The 20,972-nt window shown below is 35.7% G+C and overlaps 2 protein-coding genes across 2 annotated transcripts; one reads left to right on the forward strand and one right to left on the reverse strand.

The window, feature by feature from the left end:
- The first annotated feature begins 352 nt into the window (after window positions 1-352).
- On the forward strand, window positions 353-4,554 carry LOC107794548 (uncharacterized). Its single transcript, XM_016617046.2, has 2 exons — window positions 353-3,674; window positions 3,977-4,554. The coding sequence occupies exons 1-2, from the start codon at window positions 689-691 to the stop codon at window positions 4,354-4,356; spliced, it is 3,366 nt and encodes a 1,121-aa protein (XP_016472532.1). The 5' UTR covers window positions 353-688; the 3' UTR covers window positions 4,357-4,554.
- A 3,239-nt stretch (window positions 4,555-7,793) lies between these two features.
- LOC107794547 (DEAD-box ATP-dependent RNA helicase 39) lies at window positions 7,794-15,485 on the reverse strand. Its single transcript, XM_016617045.2, has 9 exons — window positions 14,879-15,485; window positions 11,937-12,032; window positions 11,665-11,853; window positions 11,455-11,595; window positions 10,527-10,667; window positions 9,773-9,915; window positions 9,087-9,216; window positions 8,932-8,980; window positions 7,794-8,369 (listed from the first exon to the last, which is right to left on the reverse strand). Exons 1-9 carry the CDS (start codon window positions 15,419-15,421, stop codon window positions 7,918-7,920), a joined length of 1,884 nt encoding a protein of 627 aa, XP_016472531.1. The 5' UTR covers window positions 15,422-15,485; the 3' UTR covers window positions 7,794-7,917.
- Between the last annotated feature and the right edge of the window lie 5,487 nt (window positions 15,486-20,972).

Genomic DNA, 20,972 nt, shown 5'->3' on the forward strand with positions numbered 1-20,972 from the left:
ATAAATAATTGTGGCGCCCGGATCATTTTGTTAAATAAACTTTAATTAAAAAGAAAGTTTTGACATTTAAATATAATGCAGCTGCATTTGCTCTTACAACAACAACAATCCAGTATAATTTCACTAGTGGGGTCTGGGGAGGGTAGTGTGTACGCAGACCTTACCCCTACCATAGATAGAGAGGCTGTTTCCAAATAGACCCCCGGCATCCTTCCCACCAAGAACTCTCCACCTTACTCTTGGGGTGACTCGAACTCACAACCTCTTTGTTAGAAATGGGGTTGCTTACCATCGGAGCAACCCCTCTCGTCACGAAAAAGTTTCATTTAATGAGGAAAGATAATAAAGCTCAAAGCCCTAGCTACTCCATGCTCTATTTTTCGTAAAATGCAAAATAACAGACTCGAGCGAAGTGAAGAGAACGTAATAACTTGGTTTTGTGCCACCCACCATGTTCAACACCACCACCACCACTTGTAGTACGTACCACCGTATGTGGAGGAGCTGGGAGGAAGAATTCATTTTTTCCGGTAAGAAAGTGTACATAAGAACCTTCTTTTCAATATCAAGAAAAGCATTTTAGTGTTTCATAAAGGTAATACAATAAGTTTTATTTCATGCATGATGTTTTCAACAAGAGATGGTGCGAGTTTGAAGCATTCCCATAATTAAACTAAGCTTCTTTCACATGCATGTTGTCTCCTACAATCGACTTTCACTTCCACCATTTGTGTTGCCATTTCTTGACTTCCACTGTTATTCCATTTCAAAGGCTCAAAAACTGAAGAAGATGACAAACCATCATTTTGTTACCTCTTCACCAACTTTTTCATATTTTTTCATTTTTTTCTTCTTCTGTATAAGTTTGAGTCCAAGAAAAGCTGTATTAGTGAACTCTCTCTCCTCTGATGGACAAGTTTTGCTCTCTCTTCTAAAAGCAGCTGACCCTTATGCTAAATCATCATCTTCTGTACTTTCTTCTTGGAATACTTCAAGTTTAACTCCATGTTCTTGGCAAGGCATTTCTTGTTCTCCTCAACAAAGAGTTATTTCAGTTTCTCTTCCAAATACATTTCTCAATCTATCTTATTTACCCTTTGACCTCTCTTCCCTTTCATCTCTTCAGCTTCTCAATCTTTCTTCTACAAATATATCAGGCACAATCCCTTCATCCTTAATTGGTTCATTTACTCATCTTACGCTTTTGGACCTTTCTTCTAATTCTCTTTCAGGGCCTATTCCCTCAAAACTTGGTGGGCTTACCTCACTTCAGTTCCTGTTCTTGAATTCAAACAGATTGACTGGTAAAATCCCACAACAACTTGCCAATCTTACTTCACTAGAAATCCTCTGTCTCCAAGATAATCTCCTTAACGGATCGATTCCTTCTCAATTAGGCTCCTTGGTGTCACTTCAACAATTCAGGATTGGAGGAAATCCACAGCTAACTGGCGAAATACCAGCACGATTAGGCCTACTCACCAATCTCACAACGTTTGGTGTCGCGGCCACTGGACTTTCTGGGGTTATTCCACCCACATTTGGTAATTTAATTAATCTCCAAACTTTGGCAATATATGATACTGAAGTCTTCGGTTCAATACCACCTGAACTTGGGATGTGTTCAGAGCTTAGGAACTTATACTTGCACATGAATAAGCTCACTGGTTCAATACCTCCTCAGTTGGGCAAGTTACAAAAGCTTACTAGCTTACTTTTATGGGGAAATTTGCTTACTGGCCCTGTTCCGGCTGAGCTTTCAAATTGTTCATCTCTTGTAGTTCTTGATGTTTCTGCAAATGATTTGTCTGGTGAAATTCCGGGTGATCTGGGAAAGCTAGAGGTTCTTGAACAACTTCACTTGTCGGATAATGCACTTACTAGTGCTATTCCAATGCAGTTGAGTAATTGTAGTAGCTTAACAGCTCTTCAGCTTGATAAGAACCAATTATCAGGGGCTATTCCTTGGCAAGTTGGGAACTTGAAGTACTTGCAGAGTTTCTTATTGTGGGGGAATTCGGTTTCAGGAACCATTCCAGCTGCTTTTGGGAACTGTACTGAACTATATTCACTTGACCTCTCAAGGAACAATCTCACTGGTTCAATACCTGAAGAGATATTCAGTTTGAAGAAGCTGAGTAGGTTGTTGTTCCTTGGAAATTCGTTAACAGGAAGTTTGCCGCCAAGTGTGGCACAGTGCCAGTCTCTGGTGAGGTTGAGGCTCGGTGAAAACCAGTTTTCTGGACCAATACCGAAGGAGATAGGACAGCTGCAGAATCTTGTGTTTCTTGATTTATACATGAACCATTTCTCTGGTGAATTACCTTCTGAAGTTGCCGACATTACGGTTCTTGAGCTGTTGGATGTGCATAACAATTACCTAACTGGGGAAATACCATCAACATTGGGAGAGCTCGTGAACTTAGAGCAGCTTGATCTCAGCAAGAACAGCTTCACTGGTGAGATTCCAGGGAGTTTTGGTAATCTCAGTTACTTGAACAAACTTATTCTCAGCAATAATCTGCTTACTGGTCCAATTCCAAAGTCATTTAGCAACTTGCAGAAGTTAACTCTACTTGACTTGAGCTCCAATGGTTTATCTGGTGCAATTTCACCTGAGATTGGTTATATGACAAGCTTAACAATCAGCTTGGATTTGAGCTCAAACCGTTTCACAGGCGAACTCCCTGAAAGTTTATCCGGATTGACACGGTTGCAATCTCTTGATATTTCTCACAATATACTGAGTGGAAACATCGCGATTCTAAGCTCTCTGACCAGTCTCACTACTTTAAATGTATCTTACAATAGTTTATCAGGGCCTATTCCTGTAACGCCATTCTTTAGAACACTCACATCAAACTCTTTTCTTGATAATTTACACCTTTGTGAATCAATTGATGGCTCTGCTTGTTCTGCTCGTATAACGGGAAGGTCCAGATTGAAGTCTGTAAAATCCATAGCTTTGGTTGCAGTGATCGTGATATCTGTTGCCATAGCAGTCGTGGCACCGCTGTTTTTTGTGACAAGGAAACGGAGATATGAATTTGAGAAATCCCCAGGCATGTCAGCCTCTGCAGTAGGGGCAGAAGATTTTTCCTATCCGTGGACTTTCATCCCCTTCCAAAAGGCCAATTTCACCATTGACAACATCTTGGATTGCTTGAAAGGTGAAAACATTATTGGGAAAGGCTGCTCAGGAGTTGTTTATAGAGCAGAAATGCCAAATGGCGAGTTGATTGCGGTTAAGAAGCTCTGGAAAACAAAGAAAGATGAGGAACCAATAGATTCTTTCGCTGCTGAAATTCAAATTCTCGGTCACATAAGGCATCGCAACATAGTGAAGCTCCTTGGATACTGTTCAAACAAGAGTACTAAACTTCTTCTCTACAACTACATTTCAAATGGTAATCTTCAACAGCTCTTGCAAAGCAACAGGAACTTGGACTGGGAAATCAGGTACAAGATTGCAGTTGGATCAGCTCAAGGACTTGCTTATCTTCACCATTACTGTGTGCCAGCAATTCTTCATAGAGATGTCAAGTGCAACAACATACTCCTTGACTCCAAATTTGAGGCTTATTTAGCAGATTTTGGACTTGCAAAGCTGATGAATTCTCCAAATTATCAAGCGATGTCCAGACTAGCAGGATCTTATGGGTATATAGCTCCAGGCATGTATCTTTCAACTTTCTATTTCTCATCTTAAATGTTGGCTGCTTTTATAGGACAATTTTTTTTCTTTTTCCTGAATAAATGTGATGTTTTTTTATGTTTGTATTGAATTGCATCCCCATCTTTTCTAAAAGCTTAAGCTGTTAGAGAGGGTATACTTTTATTTATTTAATTATGTCTTTAACAGTTTTCAGTTATAGGTCAAATCACAATGTTGTAATTTATTGTCAAATTTGGAAGTGTAAGCTAAACAAGTTGTGCTCATAGATTTTGACATGAATTTTTACCACTATGGCTGCAGAATATGGATACACAGTGAATATAACAGAAAAAAGCGATGTCTACAGTTATGGAGTGGTGTTGCTGGAAATACTGAGTGGACGTAGTGCAATTGAGCCTCAGATTGGTGATGGACTACACATTGTTGAGTGGGTAAAGAAGAAGATGGGAAGCTTTGAACCAGCTGTTACAATTTTGGATTCCAAGCTACGGGCTTTACCGGATCAAATGGTACAAGAAATGCTACAAACAATTGGAATAGCTATGTTCTGTGTGAATTCATCACCAAGTGAAAGGCCAACCATGAAAGAAGTGGTGGCACTTCTAATGGAAGTGAAGAGCCCACCTGAAGAATTTGGAAAAACTTCTCAGCCTTTAATAAATCAGTTAACTCAAAGTTGATTCTTTTTTGCTTATCTTTCCTGTCTCTTTTATTTTAGAGGTGTAGGCATTTATTTTCTCTGTTGCCAAGGTAGAAGAAAGGCTAGTCATTGTAGGAAAAGAGTAGAATTCAAGTTTCCAGGCATAGATTAGTGTAGGAATTCTTGTACAGTTTCAGAAAACATTTAGTGTTAGCTTAGTTGCCTCTTTATTTCTTCACTACTTTTCTTTATGCTGCATAATTTGCTTATAGTGATTACAGTTTATCACATTTTAGTCTGACATTGGCAAGCAAGCAACAACTACACCATGCTCATGGAATTGGACTAATCAATTAGCTTGTCAGCAGAGGCGTGCAATTCTAAGTTACATAACGTTTTCAATTAATGTCCTTTTCAATCAATATTAAAATAATTCAATTTTAACGGTGTCACACCTCCTTTTTACCACCCGAGAGGGGATATGAGAGTTTTTACAATTAAAGTGATATTATTCGAAATGGGATTATTTAATTTATCAGAGTCGCCACTTGGAATAGTTTATTTGGTGTCCCAAGTCACCGATTTATAAATCCCAAATCGAGGAAATTCGACTTTACTTTATAAGTCTGCGAACCAGAAATTCTAGATAAGGAATTCTATTAACCCGGGAGAAGGTGTTAGGCACTCCCGGGTTCCGTGGTTCTAGCACGGTCGCTTAAACTTTTAATAATTGGCCTATTATCTGATTTACTACACGTTTTAAACCTATTATGCATTTTTAACTTTATAACCGCTTCTAATTATTTTGACCTCTTTTTAAGATTTATGGAATTATTTCTTGAACAAGTTACGATTGTCGTACACTTGCCGTTTTTAGAACACACCGCAAACCACGCTACATGAAATACACCCGTGATTCGCAATATGTTTATTTTATTATTATTCGGAGTTGTTATGATCGGGTCACATGAAATGCACACCCGAATTGGGATTTACGTATCGGACCATACCACGGGAACCGTACCCATGGCCACGATAATTTATTATTTAATCACGCCTAAAGCAAACTACGATGTTCAAAATGTGTTTTCTATACTAAGTTAATATTGATGTGAGGGTCATAGCTTATGGATTTTTGTTTGTGTATGGCACACCTCAAATTATTTTTAAAAAAGAAAAGATTTGTATTTTTCTCTAAGGCAAATTAAAGTTGCTCCTACCTTAATCTAATTTGAAATTATGTATCACAACTACATCAAGGGAATCGTACCCGTAGTTGTAATAATTTAATTGCGTGCCTAAAGCAAACTAAGAGTGTTTATATGAATTAATTAGTTTTCTAAGTTTGAGATTGACTGTGGAGGTTCAAAGATTATAAAATGATGTGGGTAAAGTATGAGATTTAACTAATAGGAATTAGTATGGTTGATTATGTTTCTGACTTAGTGAAGGCGTTGAAATTCTCAGCTAGTTCCATTGTCTGGGCCTGAAGACTAATATTTCAAAGGGCCTTATTGAATAAAAGAGGGTGCAGCAGGGATATTGGGCCGCTACTCATCATTTGGGGCCCAAATGAACCAGACTTTGTGTGATCCTTCCAAAATTGTGCTATGAATGCCAAGGGCGAGACTTTTTTTTTAACAGTTAATTAATAAAATTTTAACAAAACAAACAGGCTGGACAAACAAAAGTACATGGAGGTCACTGAAAACTCATCAGAAAAGAAGAACATGAACAGGTTGAGAATCAAACAAGTTGGATCGAAGAAATTAAATATGAACTCATTTGCAGATAGCACAAGCTTCATTCATAAACTCCAATAGTGAAGAACAAATAAGAAATCACATACCTAAATGCAAAACACAACAATCAAGGACCAAATAAAGGTCTGAAAGTATGAAAACAAAGCTCAATAAATCCAGAAACAAGCAGAATCAACAAACCAACAATTTTAAAAGCTCGGTCACTTTAGAAATCCCAGAAAATATTGAATAGATGAACTGAAATCTGGGACAGCTTCCTAATCCTCTTTTCTACCTTGTTTTCCCTTCTTAAACTCCTTTTGTATACATGTGTGCGTGTGTCCTACATTCTCGGCCGAATTTAAAAGGGCTTCGAGATTTGGCTGCTGCTTTTGTCAAGGATATGAGTTCACTGGTTTTTTCTCCAACTCAAAGAGAGAATCAAAAAAAAAATTATTTTTGATAGGTAGGTTCGCCGTTTTCAACTTGGGGTAGAAATCTGATCGTTCTTGTTGAGCAATGGAGAGGGGTGTACCGTTGACAGAGTCCAGGAGAAGGGTCAGTTTTCGTCTCTTTTTAGGGGGGAAAATGGAGCGTCGTTTTTCTAGCTTCTTTAGGGTGAGGTCCCATCTTCTGATGTGATTAGGTCTAGGTCTTTCAATTAAAAGAGTAGGGGTTTTGGGTCAGGCGGGTCGGGTCTGTTTTTTGGGCTAGGTAAGAAAATTTGGGTCTGATTTGGGTGCAAGAACTAGCCCAATATCCAATTAAACCTTTTCTTCAATTTCTTTTTCCTTATTTCCTTTTCTTTTTCCTTTTTTTTTAATTAAGAAAAAACCTAAATCAAATTCCTAAATTAGTCTAAATTGTAAAATTAAGCTAATTATAATATTTATAACAATTACTTGATCCTAAATCAAAAGAGAAAAATCAATAATCTAAAAATTAAAAGGTAAAAATGTAAAATGAGTTATTTTTGTGATTTTCATCTTTAGTACAACAATTAATTAACTAATGAATCCTAAAAGTATAAAAACAAAATCAAAATGCAATGCATGGTATTTTAGTATTTTTCATGATTTTAATAAGAATTAAACGTGCACAAAAATGCAAACAATTAATAAAAGTCCTATAAAATGACAAAAAATTAGAAAAAATCTATTTTCTTTGATTTTATAGGAGTATTTCACATATAGCAAAATCACGTGCTCACGAATGGTGGTAAGAAAAAGAATGGAGGATGAGAGATACACTTACAGGTGACAAAAAATTTCATCATCGCGAATTGATTTCTCTTTCTTGATTGAAAAGGGGTTCCTATAGAGGTCAAGAGTCCAACCAGCGGCTGAGACTTTCGCTTCTAAGACCAAGTCAGGAACTACTAAACGTCTCACAGAGTGAATCTTTGCTGAGGTTTTCCCAGTCGAACCTGTTTTTTAGGTTTTGATGGGTAGGCAATTAGCAGGAGAGAATTGCGAGAAAAGTGAATGCATAAGCGAGCTTTTTTTTTTCTTCAGGAATTCTTAGGTTACAACAAATTTTGCAGGAGTGGTAAGGCTCACCATAGCTCATCATCCTTTTGGCAGAACGTTCAAGCAAAAGTCATGGAATCATTGGTCGAAAATCTCCATATTCAAGAAGAGATTTTCTCCATCTCTAATAACAGAGGGTCACTCACGTTCTGAACAGTCTGACAATTGCAATATAGTGACAAAAAGGGAACAACAATGACAAGTCATGGAGAAGGGCTCTTGACATTGCACAATTTGATGAATGAAAATATCAAAATGACTAACCATAAATTTTACAAGGAGAAAGAAAAGAAAACAAAATTCAGTATACATGATTGAACTCTAGGCATGTTAACCAGCCCTAACATTTGCGTTTTTACTCGATGATGAACTCCTGCCCCTGAATCCAACAACATTTAGTTTCGACGTGGAGACGCTAGAGCTTCGACTGTCTCCTCGTTTCTTACCAGTGGAAGTGCTAACCCTCTTTGATACCTTGATTGCTATGGTTGGTTTTGACTTAGCTGGTACTTTGCCAGACTTTGCTCCGGAAGATTTTTTTGGATCGGTCTTTCTGCGAACACTGGAGGATTTACCTGTGGAAGCTTTAGTCTTGCCTCTTGAATTTGAAACTTTGACCAACTTTTCACGCTTGTCCTTCTGTTCAGTTATGCGAGACCTGGCAATATCCCTTTTGACACCGTCTACTGAGAGAGCCTCCAAGCTCTCATTCTTCATCATGGCTTCCTCGATGCGAGCGGCTAAAAGCAAGTCCTTTTTGGAAACCAAACTTGTAACTTTCCCTACACATGCAAAAAAGTTATATTGGAAACTTTGCAGGCCTGAGAGCTGCCAACTAAAACAAATTATAACCTAAATGATGAGCAATAAGAATTTCAAAGGTGCATATATGAAGTATGAAGCACATGCATCATTCAAAAACCAAGCACGCAAAGCAACATTATCAAAATCACCATGAGGCACCGTGGTAATTTCCTCTGGAAAGAGAATACTATTGGATAGACTAACTTCTTGCATTTGTTGACCTTTTGGATCACTAACGAGATTGCTGTTAGCATAGATGTTAGGGTGCATTTTGTGGAGAGCATGTTTGGGGTAGGTTATCCACTTCTTTTATACCACTTATATACAGGGGGTCTTCCCCCATTATGTTCGATGAATAGTTGCCTTATCAAAAAATTTATTCTCAAGGAAAGGAAAAACAGCTACGATTACTAAGAATGCACATCTAGTTTATGTAACGAGCAAACATGCTCTGCATTCACAGTACCAACAAAAAGCTGTCAAGTGAAGGACTAAACTCAACTAGGAAAACGAATTGTATTAAGATTCATGCAAACCAACCTTTGGCACCCATACGAGCAGTCCTTCCAGTGCGATGGAGATAATCAATCTAGAACAGGCAAAAGAAAAGGATAAGGATTTAAACATACAAAAACGGTTTTAGCTTGTAATGACAAGAAGATGACATGTTAGGCAAAACCCAAGCAAGTGCTTACAGAATTCTTAGGGAAATCAAACATGACGACATGATCCACATCTAAATCCAGCCCTCTAGCAGCCAAGTCTGTGCAGACCAAAGTGGGACAATCTCCTTCATCGCTCTTAAACTTTGCAAGGTTTTCAACCCTGCAGAAGAAATGCTGTTACCAATGGAGGGAAAAAGTGCAGCATCTAAAACTTGATGGAGCAATTCTTAGATTACAGGGACCATAACTCCATTACAACGTCATGGACATTTCATCAATCTTGACTTTCTAACATCTTAGAATCTTTCACCTAAGAAAAAATTCAGTGTCTTTTTTTGGACAGGAGAACAGTTCAGTATTTATAAATTTGAGTTGCAAATTGAGGCTATTGCTGTTATTTCCATCTTTTAACTGGAGGATAAATGCACAAACAGCAGCAAAAGAGAAAATAATCATAGTGGAGGACAAGACCAGAATAATGTCAAAATAAAGAATGACAAACAAGATGTCTCGTTCTTATGTTCCTCAGGACGATGGCTGATAACCAATCAATGATAAAGTCAGAAACTATAAGTGAAGGGTACGTAAAGGGGCTGAAGTATGGAGGAGGCCAAAGACTCAAAGTAAAAGCAAAACGATTAAGACAAGAGTCAGGGTAGTAGACTAGGCAATGTATTGCCTGTTGCAGGAATATTATTCAACTTCTCTCTTCTTACCTTTGTTCTGCTGGAACTTCCCCATGGTAGTTAACAGTAGAAAATTGGTTTTCACTGAGAAAGTGATCCACAGCACGACTGGAATTCAACGTGTTACAGAATACCATCACTCTATTGCCCTTTGCTAAACTTGGCTCAAGAACCTGGAAAATTGCATAATGTAAATCAGAAAGCTTTGCTGCTTTATATATTGTGAGCTACAATGAGCACAATTATACGCAAGGCTTTTTGTCGTTTTGTGAACTACTTGTACATTGCCACCCATGGCAAGAATTCACATCTTTCAAATATCAACTCAAATTGTAACATGAAACTGCGAACCTTGAGTGCTATACCTATGACACTAAAGCCAAGAGACAACAACGGGAGTGCTGTTAGTTCTCCTTGAAATCTTAATCATCTCTAATTTCTCCAGCAAATTGACCAAAATTTTCACTTAGTGACAGTAAAACCCCATAGAACTCTAACGATAACAGCAGAATTCTTCATTAGATGCATGAAACAGTTTGTCCACTAGTTATTCTTCACTTAAATTCCTCGATCTCAAGATGAAAAATCTTGTTTGAGAAATGTGCACAAAATCAATGTCTGGAAAATTACCCAAACGGACTAAAAGATCCACACTCATGTTTCATTTAGAAATTATTTTTTTTTCTGTTGCTTCCCATTAGATACAGCTATCATATCGCGCTGTACGTACACACTCATAGACATGCCTGGAATGACGGGAAAGGGTACATAAATAGTGCCACACCTGTAGCAACGCCTCCAGCTTGTTCTCAGAACCTGAAAGTTTGATGAAATCATGACGAGCAGAAGCAATCTTCTTATGTAATGTAGAAGTACGTAAATGCTGAATCCCTTGAAACTCCTCGTCAACCAACTTTTGAACTGCCTGCAAAGCATACAAATATCAGCTGAAACCACCTCGAAGTAGAAAACTTGCACACTGAATCAATTGAAAATGGGTAAGATTGAGATGCTTTAATAAAGCGTGCGCTTCGCTTTTGAAGCGAGGCGAGCCCTTGTCGCTTTTTTGCGCTTCTCGCTCTTAAAAACACTGGGTTAAAGAATAACTTTGATGACAGGCCACTTACCTTAATACCCTTAGTAGTTAATAGAGTGACATAATACAATGATAACACTGCTTTCAGCTGTACTAGATGAAATTCTCCTTGTCTTGCACATGACATAGTGATCCAAATAAAACTTTGCATTCTAGCTTTATTAGTCTTTCAGTGCATACATAAATATCCTTCCCAAACCCAGTGAAAGAACGATAATTATACATCAATATTAAGTGTTGCATCCATTACTGAAATTTATGGGACAAAGCTCTATCCATTGTTCTGGCCCATCTTTCCTTTACTTTCTGATTTTTAACTCCTTGAAAATTTCTACATAGTTCAGTAAATACACACTCAGAAGGTACATGACATAACCCTTTTGACAAATCTAAAAAGGGTCTGGAGACATCTAGTTCCACTTATGTCAATCAAAAGGTTAGATGACATTAACCTTTTGACAAAAGCTTTATTGCAATTTTGCCGCCAATCAACTTCAACCTAAACTATAAAGCTTTGTTTTTTAAAAACAAAAACATAAGAAACATTACTGCCAAAGTAACCATCACCTTTTAAATAAATTATCTATTTAGCCTTTTCATAATCCACTTGGCATACCTTTGTCATTGTTGCTGTCACCAACACAGTTTGAAATCCTTCATCACCAGGCTTCGAAGCACGGTTTTTCAGTGGTGCAAGAAATTTTCGTATATCAGGACCAAAACCGCGATCAAACATGGTATCAGCCTCATCCAAGACCTATCCAGAAATTTTCACAGTAAGATATTTGGAAACAAAGTACCTACTCTGGAAACCAATAACAATTACCAAGTATCTGATGTCACCATAAACCACGTTTCCCTCTTCAATATGTTGTAGAACCCTGCCTGGAGTCCCCACAATCATGTCAATTGGGCCACCCAAAGAATCTTCTTGAGGTCTCAAACGGCCGCCGCCACTAACCATGGTAGATCTGAACCGTGCATGATGACTGATAGACTTTGCCACACGAAAAACCTGCAATGGCAATTGGATTCTGTTAGCCGGAAGAGTTCTCTCACGTTTAATAAAATTGTTAGTTGCCGAAATGGTAAATAAACCTGCTCACAGAGCTCCCTAGTAGGGCATAGCACAACAGCTCGGGGGCGCCTAGGCTTCATGTGCATACCATGGAATTCCTCTTCTTGTCTCAACAACTAAAATATTAAACACCATACCTCAAATCAGGCTAAAAGGAATAAAGAACTTTGAATAAGAGTTAACCCACTAATCAGCTTTAATACCATGTTACCTGAAGACATGAGTGTTTATATATTGGTTCACTGATACATCAGTCAGTGAAGTTTGTGCAACTTAAACCTGTTAAATTCTTTAAAACCTACAAAGCTAAATGCAAATACACTTTTCAACACAAGGAAGCTCTATTTTGCAGAAGACATTCCCACTGGCATGATGTTTGATAGCTACAAAGATATTGTCAGACTGAATAATTCATTTTTATGCAAAGCCAAGCGAAGTTGGATGAGGAGTATGCAACCAATGATAAAGTATGTGTCTGTATCATCGAATAAGGCCATACGTAAAAGTCTCCTTAAAATTGCTAGACTAGGTCAAAGCAAGTTCCCAAGTTAACCTTTTTTTGATAAGGAAAGGTTAACCTCTCTCTAATTCTTGTTCCACACAAGTTTCTTCTTTTATATATTTACCCTCTTGCTACACACAAATGAAAACCCAGAAAAGAAATTGCAAAGGCAAAGTTCAGATGATCTGTTTATAACCCCCCAAACAGAGTATGGTAAATGCAGAATGTTGATTCATCCGTGAGTGTGAATATTTATTCCTACATATAATACATATCCAGAATAGAATGGAAGCAAAAGAACTGCATATGTGATACCATTTGGTTGGCATTTAGGCTTAGTTGATGTTTCTACACTTACACTAGGCCTGGTGTTACCAGGAGTTCGTCTTTTTTTTCTTCTTCTTTTTTTGGTAAGAGATTTTTCAGTATAGAATAAGTGCATCATGTTCTAGATTACCCCAATTTTTCCCTAAAAGACCATTCACTCAGTAATGGAATGATACAGAGTATTTATCCTATAGTCAATCCCAACTAGTTTTGGATTGACATGTAGTTGATAGATTGATATAATTCATTTTCGTTCAAATTGTTGGAATTTCAGGCTGCATAGCGCATCATCATCGATGAAGCATTTTTTCCCCTTAATGAAATGAAGCAAGAGTAATCCAAACTATCTCCTACACACTAACCTAAGAAGAAAAACGGGACAAAAAGCTACAGCAAGTATCACTCAATAACTAATAACAAGTACAAGCTATTTGGAATGACACAGAATATTTATCCTATAGTTGAAGCAACTAGTTTTGGATTGAAGTGTAGTTGATAGATTGATATAATTAATTTTCGTTCAAATTGTTGGAATTTCAGGCTGCATAGCGCATCATCATCGATGAAGAATTTTTTTCCCCTAAATGAAATGAAGCAAGAGTAATCCAAACTATCTCCTACACACTAACCTAAGAAGAAAAACGGGACAAAAAACTACAGCAAGTATCACTCAATAACTAATAACAACAAGTACAAGCTATTTGGAATGACACAGAGTATTTATCCTATAGTCGACATAACTAGTTTTGGATTGAAGTGTAGTTGATAGATTGATATAATTCATTTTCATTCAAATTGTTGGAATTTCAGGCTGCATAGCGCATCATCATCGATGAAGCATTTTTTTCCCCTAAATGAAATGAAACAAGAGTAATCCAAACTATCTCCTACACACTAACCTAAGAAGAAAAACGGGACAAAAAACTACAGCAAGTATCACTCAATAACTAATAACAACAAGTACAAGCTATTTGGAATGACACAGAGTATTTATCCTACAGTCGACGCAACTAGTTTTGGATTGAAGTGTAAGTTGATAGATTGATATAATTCATTTTCGTTCAAATTGTTGGAATTTCAGGCTGCATAGCGCATCATCATCGATGAAGCATTTTTTCCCCCTAAATGAAATGAAGTAAGAGTAATCCAAACTATCTCCTACACACTAACCTAAGAAGAAAAACGGGACAAAAAACTACAGCAAGTATCAATCAATAACTAATAACAACAAATACAAGCTATATGGAATGATACAGAGTATTTATCCTACAGTCGACGCAACTAGTTTTGGATTGAAGTGTAGTTGATAGATTGATATAATTCATTTTCGTTCAAATTGTTGGAATTTCAGGCTGCATAGCGCATCATCATCGATGAAGCATTTTTTCCTCTTAAATGAAATGAAGCAAGAGTAATCCAAAACATCTCCTACACACTAACCTAAGAAGAAAAACGGGACAAAAAAACTACAGCAAGTATCACTCAATAACTATTAACAACAAGTACAAGCTATTTGGAATGACACAAAGTATTTATCCACAGTCGACGCAACTAGTTTTGGATTGAAGTGTAGTTGATAGAATGATATAATTCATTTTCGTTCAAATTGTTGGAATTTCAGGCTCCATAGCGCATCATCATCGATGAAGCATTTTTTTCTCCTAAATGAAATGAAGCAAGAGTAATCCAAACCATCTCCTACACACTAACCTAAGAAGAAAAATGGGACAGAAAACTACAGCAAGTATACTCAATAACTAATAACAATAAGTACAAGCTACTATTGGTAATCAAACGACCAAGGGAATTTGCACTTTTAGTCCCTCAAACATCGGCAAATTCTAATTTTGATCTTTGTGATATCTGATTAAGCAAATGTAACCTTCAATAAATTGGAATGTGCACTTTTGATTACTCTGCTTATGTATCTTCAAAAATTTAACCAATCATATACCATTGCATCATTGGATTACCCATGTTCTATGTTAAACTTGGACTGTTACTCCATAATCGAGGGTAATAATACAGTTCTAAAATTAATCTAAATGTAACATATTTCCTATATAGAGGAACCAAAATCACACATTGTAATAAATTGAAGGTTAAATATGCTTAGTCATATGAATGTTTCACCTGAACAATAGGCAACATATAAGCAAGAGTCTTGCCAGATCCCGTATGCGAACCCAAAACCACACTTTTCCCCTCAATCACAGCAGGTATCCCAATTGACTGAATCTCAGTCGGCACTTCAATACCCATTTCACCTAAAGCCCCCATAACCTCTTCACTCAAACCTAACTCCTCAAAACTCGACGCCACCGCTTTTTTTTTACTCTTCTTAACTCCATCATCATTCACCTCAGCTTTAAATTTTTGTGTTAGTTGTTTGGGTTCTAAAGTGGGCTTTGCAGATTCTTTAAGATGTCTAAGTCTAAGCCTTTCTAAAAGAATTGAATGTTTAATGGGTTGAATTAGTGATTCTTCAGTAGCAGTTGTGGTGGTGGTGGCAGAACAAAGGGGTCTAAACCCTAGTAAAACCCTAGGGGGGTGGGGAAGAAGTGGTTTTGTGGAGAAAGGCAAACGGGAAGGGAGGAGAGAGAAAGAGAAACGGAAGGAAGAAGTGGAGGAGGAAGTGAGAGAGAGGTTTAGCAGTGCTCTTCCTGTTCCTCCCATTTTGCCCTCTGTGTTTCTGTGTGTGTTTTGGTTTTGTACATAGCCTTCAGTTCTGATAATGGCACCCAAAAACAAAACAAAAAATAGAAACTAAATATTGTTTTTTAATACAAACCAATAAATATTTTCTTGTCATGAATAGTTTGTACATTGGATGTCCATGTTGTGAATAACTTAAAGATTAAATTTCCTACTCTATGTCCATCATCTTTATTTTTTATGCCTATAAAAGACTATGTAATTGCAATGGAAAGATACACACAATTGAAGAAGAAATCTCTTCCTTCTCTCTATCTCCATTTCTTGTTCATGTTTTACTAAATTGCTTTTATTTTCTTGTTCCATATTGTTACTTTGAGTTATATTTCATAACACGTTATCAGCACGAAGTCTCTAACCTTAAGGTTGAATTCCACTTCTGGTAAGGTATATATGGATGATCTATTGTCATAATATAAACTTGAGCATCTTGTTCATGAATATAGTATAGTTAAATTTTCGTGAACTAATAATAGGTGGCATGCGTTAGACTACATAATTTACAAAATTACAATTATACTTTATTATGTATGCTTATGGTTTTACCTTATAATACAATTTAGTATGCCTAGTATAATGATTATACATTAGTTTACTGTCACATATAATTAATATAATAATAATAATAATATTCGTAACTATTTTATTTTGATAAGATAAAATATTAGTATAAGAGGTATGTACTACACCAAATTTTTCATTAATGATAGTTCTTATCAAATTAACGTGTTCAATCATTTCTATATGGAAATATATGTCTTTATTTGCTACATCTCTTATCGGACAACGATAATATTCCTAGTAAGTCAACATTCTATCATTTCTATTCCATCTTGTGGTATGAAAATTCGGTACAATTTTTTTTTCTTTAACTAACTTTGGAGCTTAGTTCCATTAGAAACTGTGAAATAATTTATACTTTGGTACAATTCTCATGGCCTTTTAGTTTCACGGACAGATATATGTTTGATCGGAATAGTTATTAAACTAATCAATTCTTTCCTTGTTATTGTTTACTGCCTTCATTCAATTGTTCATCTAATTATATGAACTAATGACTTTAAAAGCAAAGTAACATGGTTTTGCTGGTACTTGACAATAGTGATATCATTATGTTTTATAGCTAGCTAGCCTATTGGAATATGTAAACTGTATAGCAAAATATTATTACTTTCTTATTAACTTTCTGAAAATTGAATTGTGATATATAATAAAGCAACAATACTAGTTATGTAGCATGTCAAATCACTTAACCAAATTATTACTGGAATTGCTTGATAAAGACCTTAGTGCAATAAGGGTATTCATATTAACCAGTATTGTTCCTACATGTATTTAGTACCTTTTAAGTCATGCGAATTAAGTTATATAATTTAATAATGTATACCATGCACTAACTGGACATACGGTTTAGACATATTTTGGTATTATCTAATTTACGATTTTTGTCAAATTATTATGATATTTTTATATCATATTTATGCACCACTTAATTCATTTTATTCAAATTAGCGGACGTGATATTTGCTTTGGGTTATTGAGATATCGATGTCCAATTTTTAATCAATACCACAACAATTAGTTATTTAGTGTAGAATAAATATTTTTATAGTGTTAGTTCATATAAACTTACAAATATGATATCACTAGAGCACTAATTGGTTTTATGCATGTAATCATTATAAATTGGCATTATTTTTAAAGCTTGGGGTAAGACATGGATTTGAATCCTGATAGAGTTTCAAGTCATTATCGTCAAACATGTCTTTACATGGGTAATACATTGGATTCGAGTCCCAATGCACCATATTGATAGTATAATGATGACTAAAGAAAAATAATATATTTTTCATTAAGGCATGAAGATTGTCCCACTTGATTTGTTTCATTCTTGAAGTGAATGTGGTAGCAGTACATAATAAGTTTAAATGAAGACATGTGGTTGAACAATGAACGTGGGCGTTCCAAAGATCAAAATAATAATAATCATCACTATGATTTTAAAAGAAAACAATAAGGGTTCTCAAAATAGTCCTTCAAAATGTGAAGGCAATGTTTACCATAAAATTGGTATGCAAATAATAAAACACGTCGCTGATTATGATCCATTCCTTGAAGAGAATGTGACTTGTGATAAGCATTGAGAATGCAAAACTCATTCCTAAAGTTGAATGTGACAATATGTGAGAAAAACAATGAATAAAGACATGCAATTCATGATTAGATGAATACCACACAACTCACCTCTAAGAGAGGTTTGAGTGAAATAAAGAGAATAAATATTATTGTGTGGTTACATAAATATGTCATTGGTCGCGTACATGTGATACGCCAAATATTATTTTGCCATGCCTTATAAAAGTTATTAAAGTCAAAATTAAAGCAATAAATGATTTTGCTTATGATGATTTTGACCATGAAAATCTATTATAATATAAGTTTCTCTGTGAATGAGACATTTACCATATGAATGGTTTGATAAAAGATCGTGTAGTACAAAATTTGTTAAGAGCTCCGGATGAATAAAATTATTCATGACATTGATATTGTATAGTCTCAGAAGAAACTTTTTGAGTTTCAAATGTACAAGTCAAAATGATTATCATATTGAGACAATAAATGAAAGGAAGATTGAATATATTCATATTTCTATAATCATATCGGGTAAATATGAAAGGTTACCCAGTTTTATTTCTATTTATACTACACAAATATAAGCATGATGCTTTAATCATATGCCACAAGTAAACTAGAGGTTTACTAAAATAAATATTAGTTGGCATAACCGGTTGACCATCCCGGCTCAATTATGATGCGAAAAAAATTAATTGAGAATTATATTGGCATATATTGAAGAATAAAAGATTCTTCAAGAATTCTCTTATGCTGCTTATTCTCATGATATACCAGTTAAGGTAGGGATTGCATCCCTTGATTTCTGGAACAAATAAAAGGTGATAAATATATGGGCCCAGTCACCTGCCATGTGAACCGTTTACTATTATATGGTTTTAATAGATGCATCTATTATATGGTCACATGTGCATTTGTTATCAACTTGTAGTTTGGTTTTTGCAAGATTGCTTGCTCAAATTATTATAGCACAATTCCAGAATATAAATTATGATAATTTATCTTAATAATACTGGTTTAAATCCAAGTTGGTTTAGCAGAAATTGTATGCCTCCAGTTATAGCTAAATCATTGGTTATGAGAACAAAACTCTCAAAAAACGAAATTTTGTATGAGATGTATTATTTAATATACAGCAACACTTGTACGCATCTAGCCAAGTTATGAAAATTTCTTCCTATCACAATCGGTTCAGGGTCAGGAACCAAATAATTTCTATATAGAAATATGGATGTGTTATATGATTTAATTATTCCACCACAATGCACAAAGATGTGTTCCCAAAGAAGGTTGGGAAATGTGTTGGTGATCCCAATATTAGGGGGAGAAAATGGGCAGCTAAGAAAGTGATACGTGAAATGAATTATTATGAATACATATAGATCCTCGTACAAGAAAATATGAACTTGAAGTTCAAGTGATAATTCATTTACAAATTATTGCCATAAACATTTGCTGACCCAAAGCTAAATGTCATATTTCAGCTGCTAATGCTCCAAATAGAATAAAGTCCATGGGGGACAGAGTCTATGCCACGCATAAAGTGTAACAGACCAATCGGTTCCAAAGATAAAACTCCTTGAAGAAGGAGAGGGGCAAATATTCAAAATGGTCAAAAAAAGGAGGCAAATGCTCTAGAAGAGTACCACGACATAATATTTCATAAGACCTCATGGGAGAGGCTCAGGTACCTGAAATAATGAGATAAAGAGATCTCAATAAGTTATGTCTTTATTAGGTAATAATTGAACCGATATAAAATGATCGTCGACGATATTGTTAACATAATGTAGCGCTCAATATTATTAATATTGACGAGGATCTTGAGCTCAAATCTGTCATGAAATTTGGACAGATAAATAATTGGCCAAATGAAAAATACGCAATGAAAGTTGACTTCACTTGAAAAATATAAAGTTGGACGGAGTCCCAACACCTGAAAGTATAAATCCAGTGGAGGTAAATGTGTTCTTGTGCGAAAAAGGTCAAGTCGATAGACATAAAGATGACTTGTGTCACAAGAATATTTGTAAATATCCTGGCATTGATTATATAGAGACATGTTCTCTTGTTGTGGATGTAGTCATTTAAGATTTTAATCTGGAAATACATAAAAAACTTGATATGCATATAATGGAAATCATTGAAGGATTTAAATTGTTCAGAAGCATATAAAAGTTTTCGAGAAACTTGTTCAATAAAGCTTCAGAAATCTTTATACAGATTGAAACAATCAGGTCGTATGTTATACAATCGCCTGAGTGAATACCTGTTGAAAGAAGGTTACATTTATGATCCAATTTGTCCTTGTGTCTTTATAAAAAGGTTTGGATCTGAATTTGTTATAATCGCCGTGTATGTTGATGATTTAAATATCATTGGAACTCCTGGGGAGATTTCAAAAACAGTAGATTGTTTGAAGAAAGAATTTGAAATGAAAGATCTTGGAAAGACAAAATTTTATCTTGGTCTACAAATTGAGTATATGAAAAATGGAATATTTGTCCATCAATCAACATATACCGAAATTTTTTTAAAGCGATTCTATATGGATAAAGCACATCCATTGAGTACCCCGATGGTTGTGAGATCACTTGATATAAAGAAAGATCCATTCTGACCTCATGAAAATGATGAAGAGCTTCTTGGTGCCGAAGTACCATATATTAGTGCAATTGGGGCATTAATGTATCTTGCCAATAATTCCTGACCAGATATAACTTTCTCAGTAAGCTTATTGGCAAGATTTAGTTCTTCGCCAACACAAAGACATTAGAATGGTATTAAACATATATTCAGATACCTCCAAGGGACCATTGATATGGGTTTATTTTATTCAAATGAATCCAAACCATCATTGATTGGTTATGTAGATGCAGGATGTTTCTCTGATCCACACAAAGGTCGATCTCAGACAGGCTATTTATTTACAAATGGAGGCACAGCCATATCATGGCATTCAACAAAACAAACTATGGTTGCTACTTCTTCAAATCATGTAGAGATAATAGTCATTCACGAAGCAAGTCAAGAATGCGTTTGGTTGAGATCGATACCTCAACACATTCAGCAAATATGTGGTATTTCTTCGAAAGAGAATATTCCAACAATATTTCATGAAGACAATGCTGCATGCATAGCTCAATTGAAAGGAGGATATATCAAAGGAGATAGAACAAAGCACATTTCACCGAATTTGTTTCACTCATGATCTTCAGAAGAATGGTGAAATAGATGTACAACAAGTTCGTTCAAGTGATAATTTGGCTGATCTGTTCACTAAGGCATTACCAACCTCAATATTTGAAAAGCTGATATATAAGATTGGAATGCATCGTCTTCGAGACATTAAGTGATTTTTCATCAGGGGGAGTAACTA

The sequence above is a fragment of the Nicotiana tabacum genome, chromosome 20 (assembly GCF_000715075.1).
Source record: "Nicotiana tabacum cultivar K326 chromosome 20, ASM71507v2, whole genome shotgun sequence".
Lineage (NCBI taxonomy): Eukaryota > Viridiplantae > Streptophyta > Magnoliopsida > Solanales > Solanaceae > Nicotiana > Nicotiana tabacum.